At 30.6% G+C, this 27,988-nt stretch overlaps 1 protein-coding gene across 1 annotated transcript; it reads left to right on the plus strand.

Moving 5' to 3' along the window:
* Nucleotides 1–227: 227 nt before the first annotated feature.
* On the plus strand, nucleotides 228–27,953 carry LOC143197799 (uncharacterized). The gene is made up of 5 exons (XM_076406560.1): nucleotides 228–654; nucleotides 12,912–13,147; nucleotides 16,065–16,122; nucleotides 24,512–24,726; nucleotides 27,680–27,953. The coding sequence occupies exons 1-5, from the start codon at nucleotides 228–230 to the stop codon at nucleotides 27,854–27,856; spliced, it is 1,113 nt and encodes a 370-aa protein (XP_076262675.1). The 3' UTR covers nucleotides 27,857–27,953.
* Nucleotides 27,954–27,988: the final 35 nt, after the last annotated feature.

A 27,988-nucleotide genomic window follows, 5' to 3' on the forward strand; every position in this document is an offset into this window, starting at 1 on the left:
TGACTTGCCATAAATATAAGAAGAAAATTTCTCAACAGACCGAAGTGATAGCTTATGAGACCACCCTTATTTTGCGCCCGCCAATAGCAGAGGCGCCCGTCCTAATTAAGGGTGGAGTTCCAGCAAACCGCAACCCCTAGGGTTTCCATGGAAACCATCCCGACTCCAAATGGTTATTCAGTTTCACATGATCCTTCTAAACATACTTTTAGATTATCGTTATAATCATGGACAAATTAACACAATTTGTATCGAAGTCATTCGAAAATAACAACAATGCCGGAGAGCAGTGTTTAAATTTGAGTTATGAAGTGAAGAATAACAGTACGTCGCCCAGTGTCAAGTCCGAGAAGGACCTTAGCGAGGATCAGGCCGCGAAAAAACCAAAAAATTGGCTCATTTCGGATATCGAGAAAACGCCACCATCGAACACACAAGGCTGCATCGATTTACGTTTACATCCAACCGACGATCAACTCGAAAAAAACGAAGATCACGGACCAGTCTTTAGCTCCGATTCGAATAAGTTTTGTGCGGATAGATCAGTAGATTTGGATGATTCGAAATCGTGTCCTGAGACTCTTCGGTGTGAAAAAAAAGAGGACAACAATCAGGATAACATCTGTGAGGATGAACACAATGACAACAAAGTTTGTAAGTTATGTTGATCAAGTACCACCTTATTAATGCTATTACAGCAGTCAAAAATGTATTGACACCAAATCACTAATGCAAGTATTGACATCACATATTTTAAAAGTATTTAGGTCTTCCAGATATATCTAAATATCTTCCTTAATCAATATATTTATTATCTAACAACTGTCTCACTTCATATACATTTTTAAAATAGTCAGAAATATATTGTCATCAAATCTACAACAAAAAAATGGTTTTATTATATCAATAATTTTCTTAATTATCTTTTTATATACAAATAACACACAAATAATTCCTTCAATTAACTTATTCACTTTAAATTCCATCATTTCATCTTGTATAATTCAACTTTATAAAATTATTATAGCAGTCAATCATCAGGCATCATATATAGTATGAAAAGGAAATGTGTTTTGGTTCATTCAATTCTTGTGGAGAGATCCAAATATATTGGTAATGAGTCGATAATAATGTTCATTCAGCTCGTTTTATTATTACTGTTATTACAATAGTCAAAAATGTATTGACACCAAATCACTAATACAAGTATTGACATCATATATTTTAAAAGTATTTAGGTCTTCCAGGTATATCTAAGTATCTTCCTTAATCAACATATTTATTATCTAACAACTGTATCACTTCATATACATTTTTAAAATAGTCAGAAATATATTGTCATCAAATCTACAACAAAAAAATAGTTTTATTATATCAATAATTTTCTTAATTATCTTTTTATATCCAAATAACATACAAATAATTCCTTCAATTAACTTATTCACTTTAAATTCCATCATTTCATCTTGTATCATTCAACTTTATAAATATTATTATAGCAGTCAATCAAATATGGAATGAAAGGGAAATGTGTTTAGACTCTTGTGAAGAGATGTAAATATGTTTCAGTCCCAGTATTTAATTTTCTACAGTTGCTTTTCATAAATTTTATTATTGTAGTTATGATATAGTTTCACCAAATCCTTGTACTGAAAATATCCAAATATCTCTTTTAATGGAGTATATAACGGTGTTCATTCATTTTTTCTGGAGAAATCCAAATATCTCCTTTGTAAGTTATGTTGATCAAATCCTTATTAATGCTTATTGTAGTAGTATATAATGACACCAAATCATCAATAGAAATATTGGTATCATATATTTTAAAAGCATCTAGGTCTTCCAGATATATCCAGATATCTTCTTTAATCAGCATATTTATTATCTAACAACTGTCCCACTTCATATAAGTTTTCAAAATAGTCAGAAATATATTCATTGAATCTTCAAAATTATTCAAATTACGTCACCAAGAAAAAGAATATAAGGAAAAAGTTATTTTTCCAGCCAAATAACATACAAATAACTCCTTAAATGAACTTATTCACTTAAAATTCCATCATTTTATCTTGTATAATTCAATTTTATAAATAGCAATAGTCAATCATCAGGCATCAAATATGGAATGAAAAGGCAACCTGTTTTGCTTTATTCTTGTGAATATATAAATATCTTTCAATCCCACTATTTCATTTTCTACAACTCGTTTTCATAAATCCTGTTATTGTAATTGTAATAGAGTATCATCAAATATTGTTCTGAATATATCTAAAAATCTTTTTAATGGGGTTTATAATGATGTTCATAAAACTCTTATTAAATGAATAATAACATGAAATAATAACATCTATATATAACGGCCCATTCAATTATTCTGAAGAGATCCAAGTATCTCTTTTAGTAGAATTACTCTTTTTCAGTTTCGTCATTTAATTTTCTGATTATTATTTCGAATTTCTAAACATTATTACACGCTATATATAACAGAGACATTATATTGTTATAAATTTTATATCATCATCAATTTTCTTAGCTTCTTTCCAAATTTCCGAGAAGCTATAAATATATCATTTAGTGAAGTTATTCCCTTTCAATTCCTTCATTTCCTTTCCTAAATATTTCCGCTTCATAAACGTTATTTTAAATTAAATTTAATTGTCAAATATTTATTGCCATGAAATCCGAATCATTACGATTTTTTTAGCTCTATCTGCAGCTTCGAGAGAGGTACAAGTATCTCCTTTAGTAAGGTTATTTCCTTTTACTTCCGTTATTTTATTAATACTTGAATTTTATAAATACTGTTACATAATATATGTAATCATAATAATTTGTGTAGATACAAGTATCTCTTTTATTGTTTAATATAAATTATTCCTCTGTCATTTCCATCATTTAGTTTTTTATTTAATTTTCAGGTGTACTTCATAAATATTATTACATATTATATACAACAGCAGTATATGTATTGTCATCAAATATGGATCATCACAATTTGCATAGTTTCTAAGAAGATGCAAATATCTCTTTTGATGAAGCTATTTCAGCTTCATCCACTGCTTTTGGGACTATACAAGAAACTCCTTCAATGAAGTTATTCCCTTTGAATTCCATCATTTCATCTTGTATAATTCAACTTTATCCAATTATTATTATTACAATAGTTAATAATCAAGCATCAAATATGGAATGAAAAGGAAGTGTATCGTGGTTTATTGAATTCTTATGGAGAGATCATAATATCTCTCTTTTACACCATTTAATTTTTTACAATTCCATTTTACAAATATTTCTACTATAATCTAACTATATTGTCACCAACGTGTTCTGAAAATATCCACATATCTCATGACGTTCATTCAGCTCTTCCGAAGAAATCCAAATATCTTTTTTAATGGAGTTATTCTCTTTCGATCCCATCACCTCATCTTTTGCATCTGTACTTCGTAAATGTTGTTGAAATAATTGGAATATGATGCCATCAAATGAGACTTCATTAAATTCCTCTAGAGACATCGAAATAGAGTTATTCTCTTAATTAATTCCATCATTTTATATTTTAAAATTCCACTTGAAAATGTTGCTCCGGTGTCAACTGTTAAAAACACATATTTGTTATCATCATAATAATGATATTTTAAATTTCGTTGCAATGAAATCTATACGCGATAGCTTCTTAATAACCTCCTTAATAAAATCATTGCCGCAGTGGTAAAGGCGGCAGGACGGTTCACCTACTGTTTCGATAGTCGCAGGTTCGAATCCTGCTGGGGCATGATCCTAAATATATATTTATGATTATCCTAGGCAAAAGTGTGAAATTCGACAAGGAAAATGATCCCAATCACGCTAGTAACCAGGCTGGGTAAGACCGGATGTCATCTGGGATGATTTCTAAGTTGGTCACTCGCCAGTCGGTAGGCTTAATGCCAAGGACCGTGGTTTGGAGCCAACCTTAAACATTATATTCAGTCCAGATAAACCCTTGTTAATAAAAAAAGATAAGATTTAAGATATTAAAAAAAATTAATAAATAAAATAATTAAATACCATTATTTCACCATTTACAATATCACTTTATACATATTCTCACGATAGCTTGATACAGCAATATTTATTCAATCAAATTATATTAATGTTAAAAGAGATTTTATTGACAGATTAATGTAATTCTTCCGCAATATTTTAAGACCTTTTTATATTTATACTTTTTGAATCTCCAATAGTGAAAATGTAATATTATAGCGCTAATATCTAAATAATAAGCCATTACAAGAGCAATTAAAAACTGTATTCGACAATTTTAGCATCTCAACAAAGATAATTAGAAATTGTTAACGGACCAGTAAATCTGCATAATTTAATATGAAGCTGCATGGCAAAATCGTAAAACAACAGCTTTACGACATTGTCAGATTTAACAACCTATTAAGATTATAAATGTCTACTTGGTTTAACCACTACAAATTGCACTTTCATCCCCCATTCATAAAAGATTAATATCTAAGTTGGTCTGTCCAAAAACTCCCTCTATTTTCGACCGAAAGGGGACAAAATAAATTAAAATTTAATTGCATCAAAAGCATATTTAATTCAATTTTGCGTGGAATATTCTGTCATGATATAAATCCCCGTCAAATAGTTTGACCGCATATATTTTCGTCATGATTTGCGAGGGAGCTATCGTGAATGATAGTTCTTAGCAGTATTCGTGAATAATTTAAATTGTTCCCCGTTTATTTTTGTTCGTGCCGAATTCCATTTTAAAAACGGGAAACGAGAAAACAATTTAATTGCGAGTAAATAACAGACAGGTTGAATGCTTAATCCGCGCGAATAATACTTAATATACCCTTTCCTTAGAGTCCAGGATTAAAAGGAGAAAATCTTTGCCTATAAGAGGCAATTAACTAATTATTTCTTCTTTATGGAACTTCCACGACAGCCAGAGGCGTTTTCAAACTTTATTATCTTTGAAAAACAGAACAACAGATAATTTTAATTCATTTCATATTGTAATTTGTACAATTATTCTAATTTTGCGTATAAATTGCATATCGTACTAGTATATAGCAATATACAACTGAATTTAATTCAGTGTAATATTTATCGCAATTATTTTCAAAGATTTTTAATATCAATTTATATATGATGCTTAACAATGAATAATAATGAAGTGCAATATAATAATCATATATTCTCTAAAACAATTCTAGTAATATTATAATAATTTTATTAATTCCATAACAAGATTTATATATGAAAGCTTACAATGATGTACATACATTATATATGAATACAAGTTGCATGGAATTCTCTAAAACAATTCTAGTAATTTTATAATAATTTTAATAGTTCCATAATAAGATTTTATATATGTTGCTTATCGTAATTTGTCCTCCAATATAATAAATATATATAGTAACAACCAAAAGTTAACTCACATAACAAATTTTATATATGAGAGCTTACAAGGATGTACATACATTATATATGAATACAAGTTACATAGAATTCTCTAAAACAATTCTAGTAATTTTATAATAATTTTATTAATTCCATAACAAAATTTATATATGAGAGCTTACAATGATGTACATACATTATATATGAATACAAGTTGCATGGAATTCTCCAAAACAATTTTATATATGTTGCTTATCGTAATTTGTCCTTCAATATAATAAATATATATAGTAAAAACCAAAAGTCAACTCACATAACAAATTTTATATATGAGAGCTTACAAGGATGTACATACATTATATATGAATACAAGTTACATAAAATTCTCTAAAACAATTTTACTAATTTTATAATAATTTTTATAGTTTCATAACAAGATTTTATATATGATGCTTATCATAATTACTGCTCCAATATAATAATCATATATTCTCTAAAACAATTCTAGTAATATTATAATAATTTTATTAATTCCATAACAAGATTTATATATGAGAGCTTACAATGATGTACATACATTATATATGAATACAAGTTGCATGGAATTTTCTAAAACAATTCTAGTAATTTTATAATAATTTTAATAGTTCCATAATAAGATTTTATATATGTTGCTTATCGTAATTTGTCCTCCAATATAATAAATATATATAGTAACAACCAAAAGTTAACTCACATAACAAATTTTTTATATGAGAGCTTACAAGGATGTACATACATTATATATGAATACAAGTAACATAGAATTCTCTAAAATAATTCTAGTAATTTTATAATAATTTTAATAGTTTTTTAACAAGATTTTATATATGATGCTTATCGTAATTGCTGCTCCAATATAATAATCATATATAGTAACAACCAAAAGTGAACTCACATAACAAAATTTATATATGAAAGCTATCCCAATCTAATATATTATAGCAGTTTATCATAGAATTCTCTAAAATAATACCAGGAATTTTCCAACAATTTTCATTGTTCCAAATAAAATGTATATATGATAATTTACATTATTTGTACTCCAATCTAATAATCATATATAGTAATAACATTTAACTCACATAATAATTTTTATATGCAAAATTCTCTAAAACAATTCCAGTAATTTTATAATAATTTTCATTGTTTTATAACAAAATTTTATATATGATACTTAACCTAAAACTGTAATATTTTTTGAAAATTATTCTTCCTCAATAGTTGCAACCTAAATATGAAGACATGTAGTATCCCCATTATTGTTATAACTATTTTCAGTAGTTTATAACAATGTTTTATATATGATACATAGTCTAAAAATGGCACTGTAAGATTTTATACCAGTATTCTAGTACAAAAAATTAAATCACTACTTTTCATAAGTTTATGTATGATATTTAATCTTAAAATGCACTACAATGTAATAAATAATAAAATTATAGACAATTTAGTTCATTATATAACATTTGCACGTTATAGTTATATAAGTATATTAATAACATCTAATTCTAACTAATATTTTAGATAAGATTCATTTAGTGTGAAATAATATTGATAAAATAATAAAATATAAACTACAAATATTGTATGGACGCCAATGAGCCAAAGTAATAGAATACAACATTTAGGAATTTTAAGGTACTTTAATTAAGAAAACGCAATTAATTATCTGGGAGACAAATTTGTCGCTAGCAATTCCCAAGGTGCTTTAAAAATCTTGAGGGCGGCTTGATGTAATTTGCAGAGAGTTTTTTTTTAACTTAATTGCTTAACAGCTGGCTTTTACGAAATAAGCCGAAATCCATTTTATTGCTAGCGTCGCTTCCCAGTTTTGTCAACAGATTTTTCTTCTTTTCTCAGGTTTTATTTAATAATGTTATTGCATAAGCTTTTACAATTTCCCCATTTCTTTTTCGGTTAAATTAATTAAGTTACGGTTCTAGCTTAACCTTTTAAAATTTTATATTTGTTTTAAAATAGAACTATTGAATATTCAGAAATATTATTCATTTACTTTTATTACATATATGTACATTACCTATTTGTACTAATTAAGTACATTATTTATCAGTACCGATAAATTGTTTTAAGAGAGTTGGGACATGAATATTTCATCCAAAAATTATATATATTTTTTTAATGAATATTAATAAGTAAATAACGTCAGATGTTATGTTGTACTCCTAATTTTGCATATAAATTGTATATCATACGAGTATATAGCAATATACAACTGAAACTTAATTCACTGTAATATTTGCTATAATTATTTTCAAGAATTTATAATATAAATGCATATATGATGCCTAACATAATTTGTACTGCAATATATTAATAATAAAGATACAAGTGCCATATAATTCTCTAAAACAATTCCAGTAATTTAAATACAATTTTCATTGTTGCATAACAAAATTTTATATATGATGCTTATCGTAATTTGCCCTCGAATATAATTATAATAATCATATATAGTAACAACCAAAAGTGAACTCATATAATAAATTTTATATATGAGAGCTAACAATGTTGTACATAAATTATATATAGATACAAATTTCAGATGTTATTTTGTACTAATTTAAGTACATTTTTTATGAAATAGGAGAAAAAGATTCTTGATTGTTTTAAAGACGTTAAGACAATAGTATATTTTATCTAAACTAGAATATTATAAACAAACTAAAAAAATGTCTTCTCTTTTTGTCAAGTGTTATTTTGTTCTGATTTAAGTACATTTTTTATAAAATAGGAGAAAAAGATTCTTGATTGTTTTAAAGGCGTTAAGACAAGAATATATTTTATCTAAACTAGAATGTTATAAACAAACTAAAAAAATGTCTTCTCTTTTTGTCAAGTGTTATTTTGTTCTGATTTAAGTACATTTTTTATGAAATAGGAGAAAAATATTCTTGACTGTTTCAAAGGCGTTAAGACAAGAATATATTTTATCTAAACTAGAATATTATAAACAAACTAAAAAAATGTCTTCTCTTTTTGTCAAGTGTTATTTTGTACTAATTTAAGTACATTTTTTATGAAATAGAAGAAAAAGATTCTTGATTGTTTTAAGACAGTCAAGAAAGAAATATTTCAACTAAATTAAGTTCTATTAGATAAAAGGAAAACTAGTGGAGAAAAAAGCAATCCAAGAGGAAAACTTCCTGCTACTAATCCGTATCGAAGCATCATAACAAACCACTCTATGCGATATAAGAGGGTGAAGAAAAAAACACTTTGGTCAATTACTTAAGCGATCCAAGCTAGACAGGCATTCGTTTCCCTCTGTTCTGCAACAAATCGTTTAAGATTTCCGTCCGTTGTAGACCGTGCTGCCAGCATATTTTGTAACTTCATTAAACTAATAGAATTAAATTAATCTGAACACCATCCTGCAACTTTACAACCCTCGGGAAGCGGAGGCATTAAATTCGGCTGTTTGGTGCGTTAATACCTCCCTGGGGAAGGATTTACCCTCAGTCTCCTATTGCCTCTTTAACTTACACCTTTCAAGTCAATTTCTCGATTATTTTCTATTTGTTTTAATTATTGGTTAGTCAACTTTACACTTCCTTGATGAATAACTACTTCTTCAAACATTACTTAATTAAATTTAACATACCCCTCATATTCGTGTTTAAATATACAGCGATGTCAACCAACATAAGTTAAGAACAAACAAAGGAAGCACTGATAATTGATTATTTGCTTCAGTCTGGTGATTTAAACGAAGATTTTTTAATATGATAATATCTACAAAACAGCTTCATTGTTATAAAATATATAGCACCTCAGTATTATTATCTAGTCCTCAGTATCCAAATATCTGATCAAACTTTGATGAACATTATCTTATTAACAATGAAAATTGACCATTACATTATCTACCAATGTCACTACCTGTCAATTCAACATACTTTGATCGTCGTTTTCTTATCATCGATATTTATTTTTAAAAATACGATTTTTTAACATATTTTAAAGTCCCCTTTTACCAACTATGGGTTTATCTGGACTGGGCCTAAAGTTTAACGTGGGCTCCAACTGGCGAATGACCAACTTAGAAATCATCCCAGAAGACATCCGGTCTTACCCAGCCTGGTTACTGGCGTGACTGGGATCATTTTCCTTGTCGGATTTTAACTCGTACCTAAAACAATCACAAATATTAAACAATCACAAACATAATTTACGACAATGTCCGAGCAGGATTCGAACCCGCGGCTGTCGCAACAGTAGGAGGACCGTCATGTTGCCTTTACCACTGCGCCACCAAGCCGGCTAAAAATACGATTGACAAGCCTTCACAATAAATATTCAATTTTGTATTTATTTGGAATGCGGAAACGATCGCTGGATGTTAAACCTGGTGGATAAGATGACCCCCGTGTCTATATTGGTATTCTATATCAATGATCAAATATTTTACACCTCTTCACAAAAAATACACTGTGAAGATTTGGTAAAATATTTCATGAGCTTATGATGAATATTATCAAGTTTATGTAAAATATAAACGACTTTGGTGATCATCATGAAACTAGCCTCTAAAACTGCATCAATAAATTTTAAACTTCAACCAGTTTAATTTTTTAACTACCTTTACATATAAAACAATAATTTTTTACCAATAAATTTATATTGATTGTAAAATAATAACAATTCACTGTGATCAATAAATTAGCTTGCAGTAGCTTTCGGTATGCTGGATGCAATGAACTTGGTAAAATCAACGTGACAGAAATCAATGGTAATCTAATAAAAGCCACACAATGAACGCTTGTTGTACGGACAAGGCAAATCAAACTCTGCCATTTCCGAGTGCGTGATAAAATAAAGGTCCTTCTCCGACAAAATTGAAAACAAAACACAAATTGAATCAACATTGCGTTGAACTGAATTTGATCGGATAAAAACTAAAACGCCCCTTTTAGCAATTTAAATGATGCCGTTGATAGACTCCACCCCCCACCGGCGTGATTCTCTTTATTTTCCATCCTGTTTCCGTCTTCTACGCTTCTAAGCCCATCACACAACACCAAACTACATTTTACTCTGACATAAAAAAAATAAAACGAGTTTTATTGTTATGACATTATTAATATCACATATTATTGATTTTAATTTATTGTATCCTATAAATATTGACAGTTATTTGAAACAAAAGAATTTAATTTTACTTGAAGGAACTTAAAACATCAAGAGAATATTTTGCTCTAAGAAAATTAATCTTAAATATCAATAGCGACAAATGGCATTATTTTTATATGAAGTTAAAGAAGCAGGATCATGTACTTCACATAGAAGTTGCAAATCATATTGAGTAATATTATGAGAATGGTTGAAAATGACTTAACCTAATAGTATTTCAATTAGTTTAACTGTTATTTTTTGCTTGATAGTAGTATTGTCAATAAAAAAAAAATAAAATAGCCATGTATTGAATCACATATTCAGGCTCTCCATCAGTTCTTCGTCCACCCTAAATTTATCAGTTAGAAGTAACAAATGAAAACTGTATGAAAGAAGAATTTGTTGGAAAAAAATTGATAGATAAAATAATATGCCGTGCCACCAACACTGCGTCCGTGTAAATAATACTGTCCATATGTACTGCTCAGTCTTCAAACCAAGTGTTCCAAATTATATTTTAGTGTGAATAGTTTCATCAGTGAAATGTCTATTCCTTGGGGCACAAATGAGAGCAGAACTCGACACTCATTTGAGTAATACTGTTTCGACAAAAGCAATACGGCAGAAGCTCCACAAAACTAACATTCGTGGAAGGACTGTCATTGCGAAATCCTTTACATCGGAAACCAGCACTTAGCTGTGAAAGAAATGATAAAACAATCATAAAAACTAAACATCCTCAATGATCAAGTGCTTACTATGACTAGCATATTGCTGACAAACACTGCTATATTTCAAGATGATAATGTGCCCATACTTATAACCAAAAAGGTTTAGTCTTGGTTTTAGGTGTATCATAGCATCATCAAAACATCTTCCTTGCCCAGCATAATCATTAGACTTCATTATAATTCAACCGTTATGAGGAGTTTTAGTTCACTGAAGCAATTGACGGATGTTTTGGTACAACCGAAAAGTATTCCGAACTATTACGCGAAGATTTGTTCAACAATTTTTGAGAAACTGTACATAAAGAGGTTCAGTTGTATAATAGAAAAAAGAAAGGTCATTCCGGAATTCCAATTTGGGTTTAGCAATAAGTATGGAAGAATAGATTAAGTGCCATAAACTTATTAATAAAATAAATATGAACTTAAACGCCAAAAGATATTGGTCAGCTGCATTCCTAGACATATCTCAGGTCTTTGATAAAGTATGGTATACGGGATTGCAGCTTAAATTAAAGAAACTTCTCCCTCATCCGGATTATGAGCTACTAAAATCTTACAGATCGTTATTTTCCTATAAAACAAGGCGATGAACATACCGAATTACATGCAATATATTCAGGAGTTCCGCAAGGTAGTGTACTGGGTCCAGTACTATATCTTCTGTACACAGCTGATCTACCTACAATAAAAATAACTACCATACATACGTAGATGACACGGCATTCTTTGCCTCTCATGAATATCCAGCCATAGCATCAATTAACCTACCAACACAACTAAATCAAATACATAAGTGGTTGAAAACATGGCGTATAAAACCAACAAAAACAAAAAAATCCAGTCACATAATTTTTACGCTCCTTAGAAGAACATGTCCATCAGTCTATATCAATAATTGTCAACTCCCGGAAGCAGAGAATGCTAAATATCTTGGTATGTACCTAGATCGACGCCTAACTTGTAAGAAGCACATACTCGCCAAACGGACACAACTTGGACTTAAACTCTACCAAATATTTTGGCTTATCGGGCGCAAATGCAAGTTATCATTAGATAACAAAATATTAATGCAACGGTTCCAAAATAAAATGTTGCCGATGCTCCGTACTATGTTTCAAATGAAGTGATACAACGCGATATTCATCTAGAACCAATAACGAGTGTAATTCAATGCGTTTGTGTGAATTACTTCGAAAAGGTGTCAGTACATCCCAACGTAGTTACTCACTAATCAGCTAAATATGCGAACTGACAGGGAAGCGCGTAGATTAAAACGTCTAACACCATCCGATCTGATTATTGGATAAATAAATAGGCTTTAGAATAGGCTTTAAAATAAGACTAATTAATTAAAATAGTTTTTTATACAGGAGATCACATAATGAAGTGATTTTCTACATGTCATGTATATATGATATAAGCATAACAAATATAAATATTTATTGCCCTCTGGGCAGATTGTGGAACTACTAAGAGTAATAAAAAAAATTAAATATAATTCCACAAAAACTAAATCTGATATAACTTCCATTAGCCAGATTTAGTACATTCGACCAAAAAAAAACTGTACCTATTCGGTTAATACGAGTTTCTTTCCAGATATAATAGACTCCAGAGAAGATTCGAATCAAGATGAAGTGCCTTCGATATCCAGACACTCATCGCCGTTACTAAACTCATCCAAATCCAACACGAAACAAAGACGATCCAGAACTAACTTCACCTTAGAGCAGCTCAACGAGCTGGAGCGATTATTCGACGAGACACATTATCCCGACGCTTTTATGCGAGAGGAGTTAAGTCAAAGGCTTGGATTAAGCGAAGCTAGAGTTCAGGTAAGGCTATTAGTGAGACGGTAAAATGGCGTTCGATTTCAAACGACCTGAGTAATAAGCGATTGTTTCGTCGGGGAAAAGAAAATGTTAAAAGCATACCGTCGATGATCCTTAAATCACCAGCAATTCACTTAACTTCAAAGTGTTCTTCTGCGTCCCTAAAAGAATCGTTCGAAAAAGGACGAATTTTCTCATTGTGTTTGCGATACTCAGACTAATGCCACTATTAGCTGATAATTTCCTAATGAATACGTATGACGTGTAGGGAGTGGAAATCTAGCAAGTAGCATCGATTAAGTGGTAGATTAACGACATTAAGGGGGGCATTAAACGTGATTGATATCGAAAGCCATTCAACTGAACGAAATGGTTTACCCGAACACTTACAGCCCTCACATACTAGTTAATAAATTGATATTGACGCTTTTTACACAATTCGTATAATATTTACAACAGTAAAATCGTTCGAATCATAAAAAATCTTAATCCCAAGCAGTAACTTTTAAATCGCACAAAATTGCATCGTTAGAAAAATAATTATTCTAAAAATAAAATGTCAGTTCAATTTCAATATTCTTTCTATTCTTTTACTGCAATAATAACAAAAAAATACCTGCATAATTATTTTAATTAAAAATAACATAAACATTTCATTTCCAAATTTTAATACTGATTCATTTGTCATCACAATAATTGAATATTAATATTTGATTATAATATAAGGATTGTGAATTAATTATGATTTTTTTTCTATAAATATAAAATATTATTATTTTAATAAGTGTCTCTAACACCATATATTTCGTATATGTTAGCGAAGACAAAACACATGTTTCAAAATATTATTTCCTGTTAGTTTAATTTTGTTTTTATTAATTACAACTTAGATTAGATATGATTAGTACAATTTTAATTTACAAATTAATTTATTACTACTGTTTTGTTGTACTTGCATTAATACACAATTAATATTTCCCAAATTAAAATAAAACTAGCTAATAAGTAGCTAAAGTTAGACACTTATACACTAAAAAAGTTCGTGTGGTTTGGTTCTCTTCAATCTTCTGATATCCTGCGTGTTCTTCACTAGCTGTATTGCTTCCATGTTTCCGTAATATAGCAACCTTATTTCATGTTATAAGGCGAAACCTTGGATCACTTCGTATATCCATTTGATTTCGAAGTCATAGTGTAGCTCTTCGTTGGTTACGTAGCGATAAGCAATGGTAATTAAAAGTAGAACTGCGCTGGTGCCAGGTGCGCTGAATTACTAGTTGTTTTGATGTTTTAATACAACCCCATAGTTGCATCCCATATGTCCAAATTGGGATTATGATTTACTGATAAACCAATCTTTTTGATGTTAGGTCTAATTGAAAGTATCTTCCTACTAACCAGTTGGTTAGTTAAACAGTTACTTGACTTTGATTCTGCTTGAGGAATCGGGCAATCGTCAAGTGATATAATGAGGCTTTTGTCATTTCGCCGTGATGCTAAATTAACCATGACAGATTTGGAGCTATTAAGCTGTATTTTCTAGTCTCTAGTCCAACTTGTACTTTTCCTGCAGTTCTATCTCTTGACATAATAACTGTATCGTCGGCAAATGTTCCAAGTACGTTTTCTTTTATTGTTGGGATATCAACAGTATGTAAAGCAGATATAGGAATGGTCCGAAGACACTACCCTGAGGAACTCCTGCTGATATAGATTTAAATGTTGAGAATGCCCCTTCATGTGAGGCTCTAAATTTTCCTTTTTAAAGATATGATTCCAGCAATTTTGCAGTAATTGCGTGGTAGCAATTTGCTCATTTTCTAGATTAATTTAATTAATTAATTAACTCAAATGGCATACCCGGTCAAAAGCGAGTGAGACGTCCAGGCATATTAAAGGGCATTTGGTCGATTGTTGAGAAGTTATGTCGAAATCCAAACTGGTAATTATACCGAAAAAGGCTTGACCAGATATATGAAAAATCCAGGAGCCTTTTTAGGATTGAGGTTGTTGTAAATTTCTGTGGCAACTTCCACTGGAGAAATCGAATTTACAGCTACATCGGGCTGATAGACAGGATTCCTATCCATTGTAGATTCTGTATCGTTCGGTTGAATACATTAAAATGTTTTGGGAATAATTCAGCTTTTCCATCGTTGCGTCGAACCCATTCATCTCGATCATTTTTAATAGGCGGTACTATAATAATTGGTTTTTTAAAATCTCCGAGTTTTTCAGTATTTAAACGATTTAAGGCGTTAAAATAAATTCAATTCTTCATAGATCTTATACTATATCCTTGGGGTGTTCGCCACCGAAAAAAATATCGATATTACGATTATTTTTTTAAATATCGATATATCGTTTTCGGTATTTTTTTGCAATAAGTATAAAAAATATCGATTTTTTCCAAAAAAATATATCGATATTTTTAAGGAAAAATAAAAATAGTGAAATATTAGACCAAAAAATATTTATTTTTTCTAAATTTCTTAGGAAGTAGTGATATTTTTGATCTTTATCTTTAAATCTTTAAAATTAAGTAATAGATTTCGCTAAACCTTTAAACAATTTTAGACAATTTTAAAGTTTTATTAATAATTACATTTAATTTATTCTGAAAAAATATCGAAAAATATCGGCTAAAAAAATATCGATATATCTATATATCGATATTTCTAGTTATAATATGACCTTTTTTATATCTTACAATATCGAAAGGTATATATTTATTCATTTGCTATAGTCCATTAAATGTCTAAACGGAACTAAACTCAAGGAAGTGGATGTTTGGCTGTAAGTGAATGAGAAGAAACGAAAGCCAAATAATATATTTAATGATCCGCAACAATCTGGATTCGGTTTTCACCGTTCTCAATTTAATCATTCTTATCGTTGATTGTTTTCCTTTTCGTTACAGGTTTGGTTTCAAAATAGACGTGCCAAATGTCGGAAACACGAAAACCAAATGCAGAAAGGTAAGTACGTCGAGTAGTACCGTTAAAATTTAGATTAAATCAACTAATATGGGGCTCCGGTTATCCTAAAAAAGTTTATTTTCAATGTTCACAAAAGAATTTATATATTTTTTTATTATTTAATTAATACATTGTTACTAGTCGTTTCCGTCTAACCTACAATTTGTCTTTATGATAACTTAAATCTAGGTATATAACTAGGAGGACCTATCGGCCCTAACTCAGTCTCTGGTGAAATAATGTTTATACATGTCACTGCTGAACTTTGTAATATATGCACTTCACTACACAAGATCAGATGGTTTGATTCTTTTGTGTCTGTGTCCTGTTCTGGTGGTATCCAAAAATTGCAATATTTCAATATTCTCATGAGAATGGAATCTTTCCTCATGCCCCCTTGCAATTCTCTTGATTTCTTGACTGACTGTGGGTATCTGTATATCTCGATTTTTAGGTAATGAGTCCTATAGTATTTGGGTGCGGACACAATACCTCTCCGGACGTTGTTCTGAAAAATTTGTATTTTATTTATGTTACTCTTTGCAGAACATCCCCATAATTGAACTCCGTATGTCCATATAGGTTTCAATATTTGTTTATATAATAGCAATTTATTATGTATTGTGATTTTCTTCCAATTAGCCAGTACATTTTCCTATATTTCAATTCCAGTTCTTTTCTTTTCTTCTTTATATGTTCTATCCAGCGAAGTTGATGCAAGATGTAAATTCATTCCGAGATATTTAGCATTGTTGTTATATGGAATGATAGTATTATTTAATGTTATTGGTGCTTGTACTGTCTGTTTATAGGTGAACTGCACATGTACAGATTTACTTTCATTAATTGTTATTTTTCAAGCTTGTGTCCAATTATTTATATTGTCACTTGCCTGTTGTAATTTTCGTGAGGCTTCTTCACTATTGTCTCCGACAGCTATAATCGTAGTATCATCAGCAAATGTAGACATCGTGATATTTTCCATTTGTTGTATATTACAAGTGTAAAGTAGATAAAGCATTGGTCCCAGTACACTCCCTTGTGGTACATTTGCTTTAGCTTCTTTTATTGTAGAATAAGCTTCTTCTTGTTTGACTCTAAACATTCTGGTTGTAATGTATTTGCATTTTCTGTAGTTTATGAACAAGGCCTTCATGCCAAACCTTATCGAAGACTTGTGCTACGTCTAAGAATATAGCTGAGCATACTTTTTTACTTTTGTAGGCTTTTTCAATAACATCTGTTATTCTGTGAACCTGGTCAATTGTTGAGTGCTTGTTAATAAACCTAAACTTTTTTTTTCTCTCTATGATCGGTTTTATTCTTTTCAACAGGAGTTTTTCAAAAACCTTAGATATTACTGGCAGCAGTGATATAGGTCTATAGGATTTTATTTCGTTTGGTGACTTCCCAGGTTTTAGGACTTCCGCCATCTTCCAAATGTCTGGGACATGTTTTAATCTAAATGCTGTATTGATCAAGTTGGTGAGTTTTATAATTCCCTTTCTTGGTAGTTTTTGCAGTAATTCTCCTGTTATTAAATCGTAGCCTGGTGATTTCCTGGGGTTAATGTCAATTTTAATAACTTTGATTAACTCTTTCGACGTGACTAGTTCAATCATCGAATTTTCAGCTTCTATGTCCAACAAATTATATTCAATATAAGTTTCATTTGAATTGAAATTTTTTTCTAGATATTTAGCAAATGCTTCTGCTTTTTGGCGATTGTCACGTGCCCAATTCCCACATGAGCGCTTTAGATATTTTGTGGCTTTCCAGAGTGAGTAATCAGTTTCTTTATCATCTGTTAAATTTCTGTGATAGTCATTTATGGTTTTGTTTTTTATTTCCAGTATTTCTCTTTTCAGCCTTTGGGTTATATTGTTTAAACAATTTTTATTTTCAGGTGTTCTGTTTTGTTGCCATTTTTTTCGTAATTTACGTTTTTCAGCTACCATTTCCTTCACTTCTTTTGGATAATTAATTCCTTTAGTTTTACTCTTAATTTCTGGAGTATTATTCCAAGCAGCTTGTTGAATATCTACTACGAATTTTTCTGCTTCAAGATTTAATTGTTCAGTTGTCTTAAGGGGTATATTTAGTTGAATTCGTTTGTTCAATTCTTCAGCAAATCCTTCCCAATCTGTTCTCTTGTTTGTTAACGTTGGGTTTCTTTCTTTTCTTATTATATTTTCGCTCAACGTCAGAGTCACTGGCGTATGATCTGAACTTAGCTCAAAATTTTCTTCGACTTTTATATAGTTGGATGTTATGTTTCTTACCATGAAGAAATCTAACAGGTCTGGGGTTTTCTCTTGATCAGTCGTCATATAGTATTGGCATAAGTTGGTTTTCCAGTTAACATGTAACTACATTTTAGTTCAGTAGCTGCTTTATGCAGTTCATTGCCTTTAGTTGTTGTCATTCTGGATCCCTATCTTGTATTTTTTGCATTAAAATCACCTCCAATTATAAATTTTTCTCCCAGGTTGCTTAGCTTTAAAAATTGCGGCTATTGTAACCTTGTATCTGCTTGATTTAAAAGTTATTGCTGTTACCTGATTTTCTGCTGTACTAAGCCCGGGTTCTTGATGGTGGAAAATTTTTTACTTTTTTATTATTATTGCACATTCTCCTCTTGCGGTGTTAGCTGGATATATAGTATGATAGAATGTATATCCTCTAAATTTTATAAAGGATTCTTTTGACAAATGGGGTTCTGATATTAGGCAAATATCTATTTATTGCATATCTAGGAATACTTGTAGGGTAGCGTGATATTGCTAGAATTTATATGATAAAGTTAATTCTTATATTAGATGTTGTTTCAATGACTTTTTTATGTATATTTTAAAGTCTCCTTTTACCAACTAGGGGTTTATCTGGACTGGACCTACAGTTTAACGTGGGCTTCGAACCACGGTCTTCGGCATAAGCCTACCGACTGGCGAGTGACCAACTTAAAAATCATCCCAGAAGACATCCGGTCTTAACCAGCCTGGTTACTGGCGTGAATGGGATCATTTTCCTTGTCGGATTTTGCACTCTTGCCTAGGACAATCGCAAATATTAAACAATCACAAACATAAAATTACGACCATGCCCCAGGAGCATTCGAACCCGCGACTAGTGCAACGTCGCAACAGTAGGTGAACCGTCCTGTCACCTTTACCACTGCGCCACCAAGCCGTCTTTTAATAATTTTGTTGCAATGACAACGTTGATGTTTAAACGACTTCGATTTACAACCATAAATACAAATCTATAGAATAACAAGGTCCTCACGCTACAAAATATGTGAAAACAATTAAATGAGAAATTAGTCCAAACCCAGTCTCTTCTGACAACCACATTTTTTCATCATAAAGCTCTTTAACAAATACGAAAGAAGTTTAAAGTTTACAATATACCTATATTAAGAACTCCTAAATTAGACGAAAAAATGAAAGGATATGAATGAGTTCGAACAGTAATGAAAGAAATGTGAAGGAGCATACTCTAAATAAACAATTTTTCACATTTCTCACAAATTAAGCATATTTTTCTTATATGAAAGTAACATAACCGAGAAAAGAAGTAAATTATCCAATATACGGGAGCCACCCAATTAGTAAATCCTGTTAGATAATCCGTATTTTAGGGGTGAGTGGCTAAGCAAAGCAATGAATAAATAGGTAACATGTTTAGTTCATATTTGAAATGAATAAACGTGACTTAACCCCTATTTGCAAATGTAATTTGGAGATGTGCTGGGGCCGTTCGTAGCTTGGGGTGAGAACAAAATCTGTGATTCAGCATTGGCGGGACATATTTAAATGTAGCACGGGTAATCACTTTAGTTAACTAACAAAGATAGGTTTTAGTTTAATCCTTCAATTGTGTACTGACGATTGAAACCTTTTTAATTCAAATCACTGCCTCGTATAAATTCACTTTATTATATATTGTTGAAATGGGAATATTGACTACGTGTAAGTACCATGGTAAAGTTAAATTAAAGCAGGTTGTGAGCGCTATAAAAACTAATTCATTCAAGTACTTACTAAAAAAACCAAATGAAATACAAATTAATCTTTTAATTTCATATTTATTTAATTTACATTTCTAAATATAAACATTTTTTTAATTTAAGTATAAATATATTCAAACTGATTTTAATTAGTTTTTTTGTTTGTTGTTCTGGATCACAATAACCTACGCCTATACGCGATTAAAATAAATAAATGCAGGTGGACGAATAATAGAAAAATTATTATTAGAGGAATAACCAATTTATTTTAGTTATGGTAATGAAATAAATAAACATAAATCCATTTAATACAATTCCACTGTCAGTCAATAACTATTATTTAGTTATTCCACAAATATTAAATAATTTCTTATATCTGAGGGAAAGAGTTTATATAACAATTATTATGTTTGTATTAATTTTTAAAATTTTTAAACATTTAAATTTTTGCAAAGCTGGAACTTCTGCTAAGACTATTAATTTATTTCTAAAGGATTTACAATATTTTTACTATGTTACAACTATTTTTAACCATATTCATATCCAAGTTCTGTCGTTATGTTTTCTATCTGAAACGCAAGTGCTTGAAAAACTAATTCATTCAAGTACTTACTAAAAAAGCCATATGAAATACAAATTTATCTTTTAATTTCATATTTATATAATTTACATTTCTAAATATAAACATTTTTTTAATTTAAGTATAAATATATTCAGACTGATCTTAATTAGTTTTTTTGTTTGTTGATCTGGATCACAATAACTTACGTATATACGAGATTAAAATAAATAAATGCAGGTGGACGAATAATAGAAAAATTATTATTAGAGGAATAACCAATTTATATTAGTTATGGTAATGAAATAAATAAACATAAATCCATTTAATACAATTCCACTGTCAGTCAATAACTATTATTTAGTTATTCCACAAATATTAAATAATTTCTTATATCTGAGGGAAAAAGTTTATATAACAATTATTATGTTTGTATTAATTTTTAACATTTTTAAACATTTAAATTTTTGCAAAGCTGGAAGTTCTGCTAAGACTGTTAATTTATTTTTAAAGGATTTACAATATTTTTACTATGTTACAACTATTTTTAACTATATTCATATCCAAGTTCTGTCGTTATGTTTTCTATCTGAAACGCAAGTGCTTGAAAAACTAATTCATTCAAGTACTTACTAAAAAAACCATATGAAATACAAATTTATCTTTTAATTTCATATTTATATAATTTACATTTCTAAATATAAACATTTTTTTAATTTAAATCTAAATATATTCAGACTGATCTTAATTAGTTTTTTTGTTTGTTGATCTGGATCACAATAACTTACGTATATACGAGATTAAAATAAATAAATGCAGGTGGACGAATAATAGAAAAATTATTATTAGAGGAATAACCAATTTATTTTAGTTATGGTAATGAAATAAATAAACATAAATCCATTTAATATAATTCCACTGTCAGTCAATAACTATTATTTAGTTATTCCACAAATATTAATCAATTTCTTATGTTTGAGGGAAAAAGTTTATATAACAATAATTATGTTTGTATTAATTTTTAAAATTTATAAACATTTCAATTTTTGCAAAGCCGGAAGTTCTGCTAAGACTGTTAATTTATTTTTAAAGGATTTATAATAGATCGTGTAACTATAAAGAAACTATTTTTAACTATATTCATACCCAAGTTCTGTCGTTAAGTTTTCTATCTGAAACGCAAACTGCTTATAAAAGCAAAATCTCCATAAAATTATTTTAAAACCTGAAAAAGCTCAATATTCTTCTTCTAATTATATTATCGATAAAGCATTGAATTTACAACGACAGAACCTCAATTATTGAAAAATACGAACAAAATACAACATACGAAAATAAACTAATCTAGAAATAAATTAATAAAGTTGAATACATTTTTCTTTCAGATCTTTGTAGATGGAATAGTATTTTAATAAGGATGAAGTCGAATAACAGTAAAAATTGAAATTTTATATTAGAAAAGGAATTTTTAAGGTGCTTAAGGCTTAAGCATTTTATAATCTAAATATATTGCAAGGATTTTAATAAATTTTGAGGCTATTTTTTTTCTGCTTGTATAACGGCAACACAGAAAGTAAAAATGTAACGCCCTTGGAAGTGTTGAAGTAAGCGAGAGTCGGTAAGTGTAATTTAGTGGTCCCAGAGGATATCCTACTCGGGCGGCCAGTCATCTTATGCTCGCCATTTGAATGACTGAATGTTGGAAAATTGCACTCAGGGGGAATTATTTCGTTTGATTGAAAACTCTCGCCTTAGCGGTATTTTTTTAGGCTGCTTCTCTATATAAATCCGATTATGTACCGCAGATTTCTGCTGGGGGCTTGACTCCAGATCCTTCCCTAATTTATATAACACTCTGTGGACCCTAATATAAAAAAACTGCAATGCCATAATTTCGTACAAATCATTCGGAAGTGCTTTCGATAATAAAAATAAAACTGACCATTTTTCCAGGGATTCGTTACCAGGTTCGAGTCCTGCTGTGGCATAGTCGTAAACTTATGTTTGTGATTATCCAATAGGCGAGAGTGTAAAATCCGACAAGGAAAATGAGCCCAGTCCTCTGGCTTAATGGCAAGGACCGTGGTTCGGAGCCCACGTTAAACAGTAGGTCCAGTTGGTATAAACCCTCGTTGGTAAATAAAGACTCTTTAAAATATAACAGAAAAATCTCTAGAAGGTATGGATAATACGTAGAGCATAGCAAACTCGATGAAAGAGTATCAAAAAATGATTTCACAAGAAAATGACAATAATTTCACAATTTTTTCCTTTAGTCTATTGCAGTGTTTCCTAAACATTGTTTTACCATGGCCTTTCGTGGCCTACTTAATACTTCTAAACCCAAGCTGGTTCCTAGGAAATCGAGGGAAACGCTCAAATTTTAAAGGCACTTACAAAGTTTTCACATATTTTTTATATAAAATAATCAGATAGCTGTGTGAAGTCGTTCCGTGCAAAAGCCGTTCAGTTTGTTTTTTAAACACTATCTATAGTATATAAGCCAGCGTAGAAACTCCGTGACCTATTGCTTCTATGGTGTAACTGTTAAAATGTTTAGCTCCCAATTGGTGGTTGCGGGATCGATTCCTGACGCGGACAGTATTTTTTTGTTTTTCTAGTTTAGTTAGAACATTTTGCCAAGTCAACGAGGTAGCGGACCCCGGGCCCTGGAAGCGCTCTTTATTTTCAATAGCTGTTTCTTTATGCCTATTTTTCGTAATGCGGGCTGCACCTTTACTTAGCCTACTCATTGTGATATTAAATAAAATAACTGCGAAATTTATTGAATAAATATCCAACGCTAAAAAGAGAAAAATAAAATATATTTAAACAAATAAATAAGGAACTCATTAAAAATTAAAAAATAACCAAACTTTGATTTTTAACACAAAAAAAAACATTTTAAATTAAAATATGGACATAGTAATAACTAAATAAAAATAAACAAAAACTTTATTTAACCTATCTACTACACGTATTTTTTATTCTACAATGTAGATACAATTTAGCTTAATACCTACCTAAACCTATTATCTGTTTACAATATTATTCTAACTATTACCAACTGATCACTCTGCAGTCGTATTTCTTGATTTTGATAACTAATGACACTCATAATAGTCTAAACTTTCGTAATACTTATTCTTATGTTGAAATATTTTTTCCATTTTTTTTCTTGTACTATTTTTTAAAATCTTGGATCTAACATTCATTCATGTGTATTCCTCTGTAACCTTTTGAAGAATAAGATAATCTTGCATGAAGATAACATACCAGCTTCCGAAAGCAATTCAAGAATCCAAGTACGAATAGTTAGCATCCAGTTTATTTCTTTTAGTCCTTCTAACACCACCATAAAGTAATTTTTGAAAATATCAATCCATTATCAAATTTTAACAATCTGTTTTTTCATTTCCCTTTCGTTTGTACAACAACTTATTGTACAAAATACACGAAATAGCATTAAAAATGTTACTAAAATACATTTAACAATCGTGTATTAAAAAAATGTTAGCCCGGAACGTTTTTTGAGGTTAAGATAAAATAGATCTGGTCCGTCGAGCTAAAACCATAAATCTAACTTAACACATTAAATTATTTAGAGAAGGCGGCAATTCGTAACGTAAAATCATCTTTAAGGCAAAACTAGAACCCTCATAATTCTAGCCGGCCATGAATATATCATGAACCGTATTGCAAGATGCCATATATTCTCTTACGTGGTCTGGTTTGATGTGTTCAGTTGTTTTAAAACTCGGGACATTTGCCTAGTTATATATTCCATTGTTTTTTTTTGCTATATTTTGTTTAAATTGCAGGAATAATGATGAACAATCAGAGTCCGCCTTCAAGTACGCCATTGGAACCATGCAGAGTTATACCTTATATGAACGTACCAGCCTTGAGGGGTTTAACATTAACTCCAGGAGCTGTAGGATTGTCGAACTATGATAGATTATCGTCTGCGTCATTTTCGCAGCAAGGAACGGCATTTTCTGCTATTAATTCTGCATTTATTTCTGCGGCTCATCAGGTAATACTAGATTTTCTAAATAATCACGAAAAATATTTAATATTGTTATCTTTGGGTAAGCGAAATTTTTTTTTATAACATCTTTATTAGATACGCTTAGTACAATCTTAATTATTATTATTAGAATTAATTTATTACTACTTTTCCTATGTGCTTGTATTAATTAACAAGCAAGACGAGTACGAGAAAATACATCAGTATGTATTCCTCAATTATAAAATTATAATTATTTATTAATTATTAACTTATAGCTATAGTTTACACTAATAATACACACTAAATGTTCACACAAGTTCGTATGGTTTTGTTCGTTTCAATCTCCTGACATCCTGTGCGCTGTCCAGCAGTTGTATTGCTTCCACGTTAGAATGATTTAATAATATTCTTTCGTGTTTCAAGGCGAAATCCTGCACAACTTCGCAAATCCATTTGATTTCCAGGTCATCATGCAGTTCTTCATTGGTTACATAGCGATAGGCATTAGTAATCAATCGAAGAATCTTGTTTTGAAAGCGCTGTATGATTAACTGATTTGAATTTTTAGTGCAACCACATATTTGCCCCATAGGTCCAAATTGGCTTTATAATTGTATTATAGATCAACCTCTTTGATTTTAGATCAAGTTGAGAGTATCTTCCGACTAACCAGTATAGTTGTTTTATTTTGGTTCTAATGTGTTTTGCTTTTTGTCTAACATTATGCTTCCAATTTAATCTACCGTCAAGATGGATTCCAAGGTATTTTGCTGATTCTGCTTGAGGAATCGGGCATCCATTGAGTGATATAATTAAGTTTTTATTATTTCTCCTTAATGCAAAATTAACGTGGACAGATTTGGAGCTATTAAGTTGAATTTTTCAATCTTTGGTCCATTTGTAGATTTTGTTGACTGCCACTTGCAGTTTTTCTATTGCCCTAGGCAGAGATATATCTTTTGCCATAATAACTGTGTCATCAGCAAAGGTTCCAAGAAGTGTTTCTTATGTTGTTGGAATGTCAGCAGTGTAAAGCAGATACAGGAGAGGTCCTAAGACGCTACCTTGTGGAACTCCAGCCGAGATATTTTTAAATGTCGAGAACGCTATTTCGTGCGATACTCTAAATTTTCTTCCGAATAAATATGACTCCAGCAATTGACAATAGTTACGCGGTAACAATTTGCTCATCTTACAGATTAATCCCAAATGCCAAGCCCGATCAAAAGCTTGTGAGCCATCCAGGAATATTGCAGGGCAGTATTTCTTTTCTTCAAAGGGTAAGCGAAAATGCAAACGAAGTAAATCATGCAACGTGCTGTTTGACGTCATGCTCAACTTCAACCATTTCATACATTTTTTCCAATAAAGCGTAATTAACATGTCACTAATTATCCTGTGCAGCATTCGTCCATAATACAAATCTCCAAATGTAATCAATGACTTAAGAATGAAATGAATAGAAGACAATAGCATTATTTTGAGCTGGTTTCATTCAATATTTTAGTAGATAATTGAAGTAGAAATTAATATAGTTGTTCCGAAATATTTTCAAATATTGCTCCTGTACAACATACTATTGAATTCGAATATTTTTGCCCAGTTTATAGACAACATGTGGCAAAAGTCCCGCTACCATTTTGATTGCCTATAACGTTGCTCAGAGAAAAGATATGCAAATTTGGTTATCATAAAAAGTTTATTCGGTCTTCACATTTTTTTTTTCGTTATGATTGAAAAATTATATCGACTAAATGGTGACCGTGATTCGCAATGAAACTTTCGGCTCTTTTTAAGGCATTTTTCATGACATTCTGCAACACTTGAGGCTAAATTTCTTCAATTTCGTCACGTCTATTGTCTTTAAGATGTTGAATCGTTCGGGACTTATTCACATAAACTATTGATTTTAAAAAACCTCATAAGAAAAAGTCTGGTGCTGTTAAATCCGGAGATCTGGCTGGGCATGCTAAATCGCCACTTCGCGAAATTAGTCTTCGTGGACGAACGTCATTCAATAACTGAATTGGCCCCATCTTGCTGCAACCGCATGTCCTCTAATCATTGCTGTTCCATTTCAGGCACAAGAGAATCTCGAGTCATGTCTTGGTATCGTTTAGCTGTAACAGTAACTGCAACAACTTGGTCATTTTTAAAAAATAGGGACCAATGATGTTTCCAGCATGTATGCCACACCATACAGTTGTTTTTAGTGGATGCAATGATGTTTCATTAATTAATTGAGGATTGTGTATTCCCCAAAACCGACTCTTCTGTTTATTGACGTGGCCACTGAGAAGAAAATGGATTTCATCGCTCATTAACAATTTAGACGAGAAATCTTCTATTTCACTAGACAGTAGGCCTTAGGATATTACTGTACTCAACTCGTAAATCAGGATCTCTCGGTAGCAATTTTTGGACTAATTGAATTTTGTACGGGAACGTTTTCAAATCAGTTTTCAAAATTCGCCTTAAACTGCCTGCAGAATTGTGTAACTGGGAACCACGTCTTCGAACTGATGTTTCCGGAGACTCTGCAATACTATCGCGCACCAGAACCACATTTTCAGCGTTACGAGACGTCTGTTGTCTTCCAGAACAAGGTCTGTCTACTGCCGTACCGTACTGTCGAAAATTTGCATGTAAATTTGGTTTTGTAAGGCACTGGACTATTAGGATATTTTTGACGCAATTTCCGCTGAGTGGCAATAATGGAACGATTAATTTCAATAAATATTATCACTATTTTTGCACGTTCCTGTGGCGTATATTTATCCATAATAAAATTTGGACATTTACACAATATAATGGTTAAAACGAAACTGAACTAAACATTACACAACCAAGATGGCGCGCAATCAAAATGGTAGCGGTACTTTTGCCCCACCTATTATGATCGAAGTCATATTTATATACCTATATTACTAAGAAGAATTAAGGTATAGTTAGTTAGTATTAATTTACATTGTTTCAGTATGCCGCTGCTGTTGCTGTAGGAAATACACCAAGTATATTGTGTCCCCAATACCCCCTGGAGTTTGCAGCACTAGCCGTAGCTCATAAAAACTCCAGCATTGCCGATTTAAGATTAAAAGCCAGAAAACATGCCGAAGCTCTAGGATTGTCGTCACGAGAAAAACCTCAGCACTAGCTTAAATAAAATTTCTATTTTCTGGTTAATTTATCGTGACAACTAAGGCAAAAAAAAACTACCACAAAAAAAACAACCCTAGTCACCAAAAATATGAATTCATCTCATCGCATAACAATAATCTAGGACCTA

Source organism: Rhynchophorus ferrugineus, unplaced genomic scaffold (assembly GCF_030347505.1).
Source record: "Rhynchophorus ferrugineus isolate W39M unplaced genomic scaffold, kcgeb_rfMv2 rfM5, whole genome shotgun sequence".
In the NCBI taxonomy this organism is placed as follows: Eukaryota; Metazoa; Arthropoda; class Insecta; order Coleoptera; family Curculionidae; genus Rhynchophorus; species Rhynchophorus ferrugineus.

Coding starts and splice junctions, on each gene's coding strand:
- LOC143197799 (XM_076406560.1), top strand. CDS start 228: ATGGACAAATTAACACAATTTGTATCGAAGTCATTCGAAAATAACAAC. Junction 655..12,911: donor ACACAATGACAACAAAGTTT/GTAAGTTATGTT, acceptor GTTTCTTTCCAG/ATATAATAGACTCCAGAGAA. Junction 13,148..16,064: donor TAAGCGAAGCTAGAGTTCAG/GTAAGGCTATTA, acceptor TTTTCGTTACAG/GTTTGGTTTCAAAATAGACG.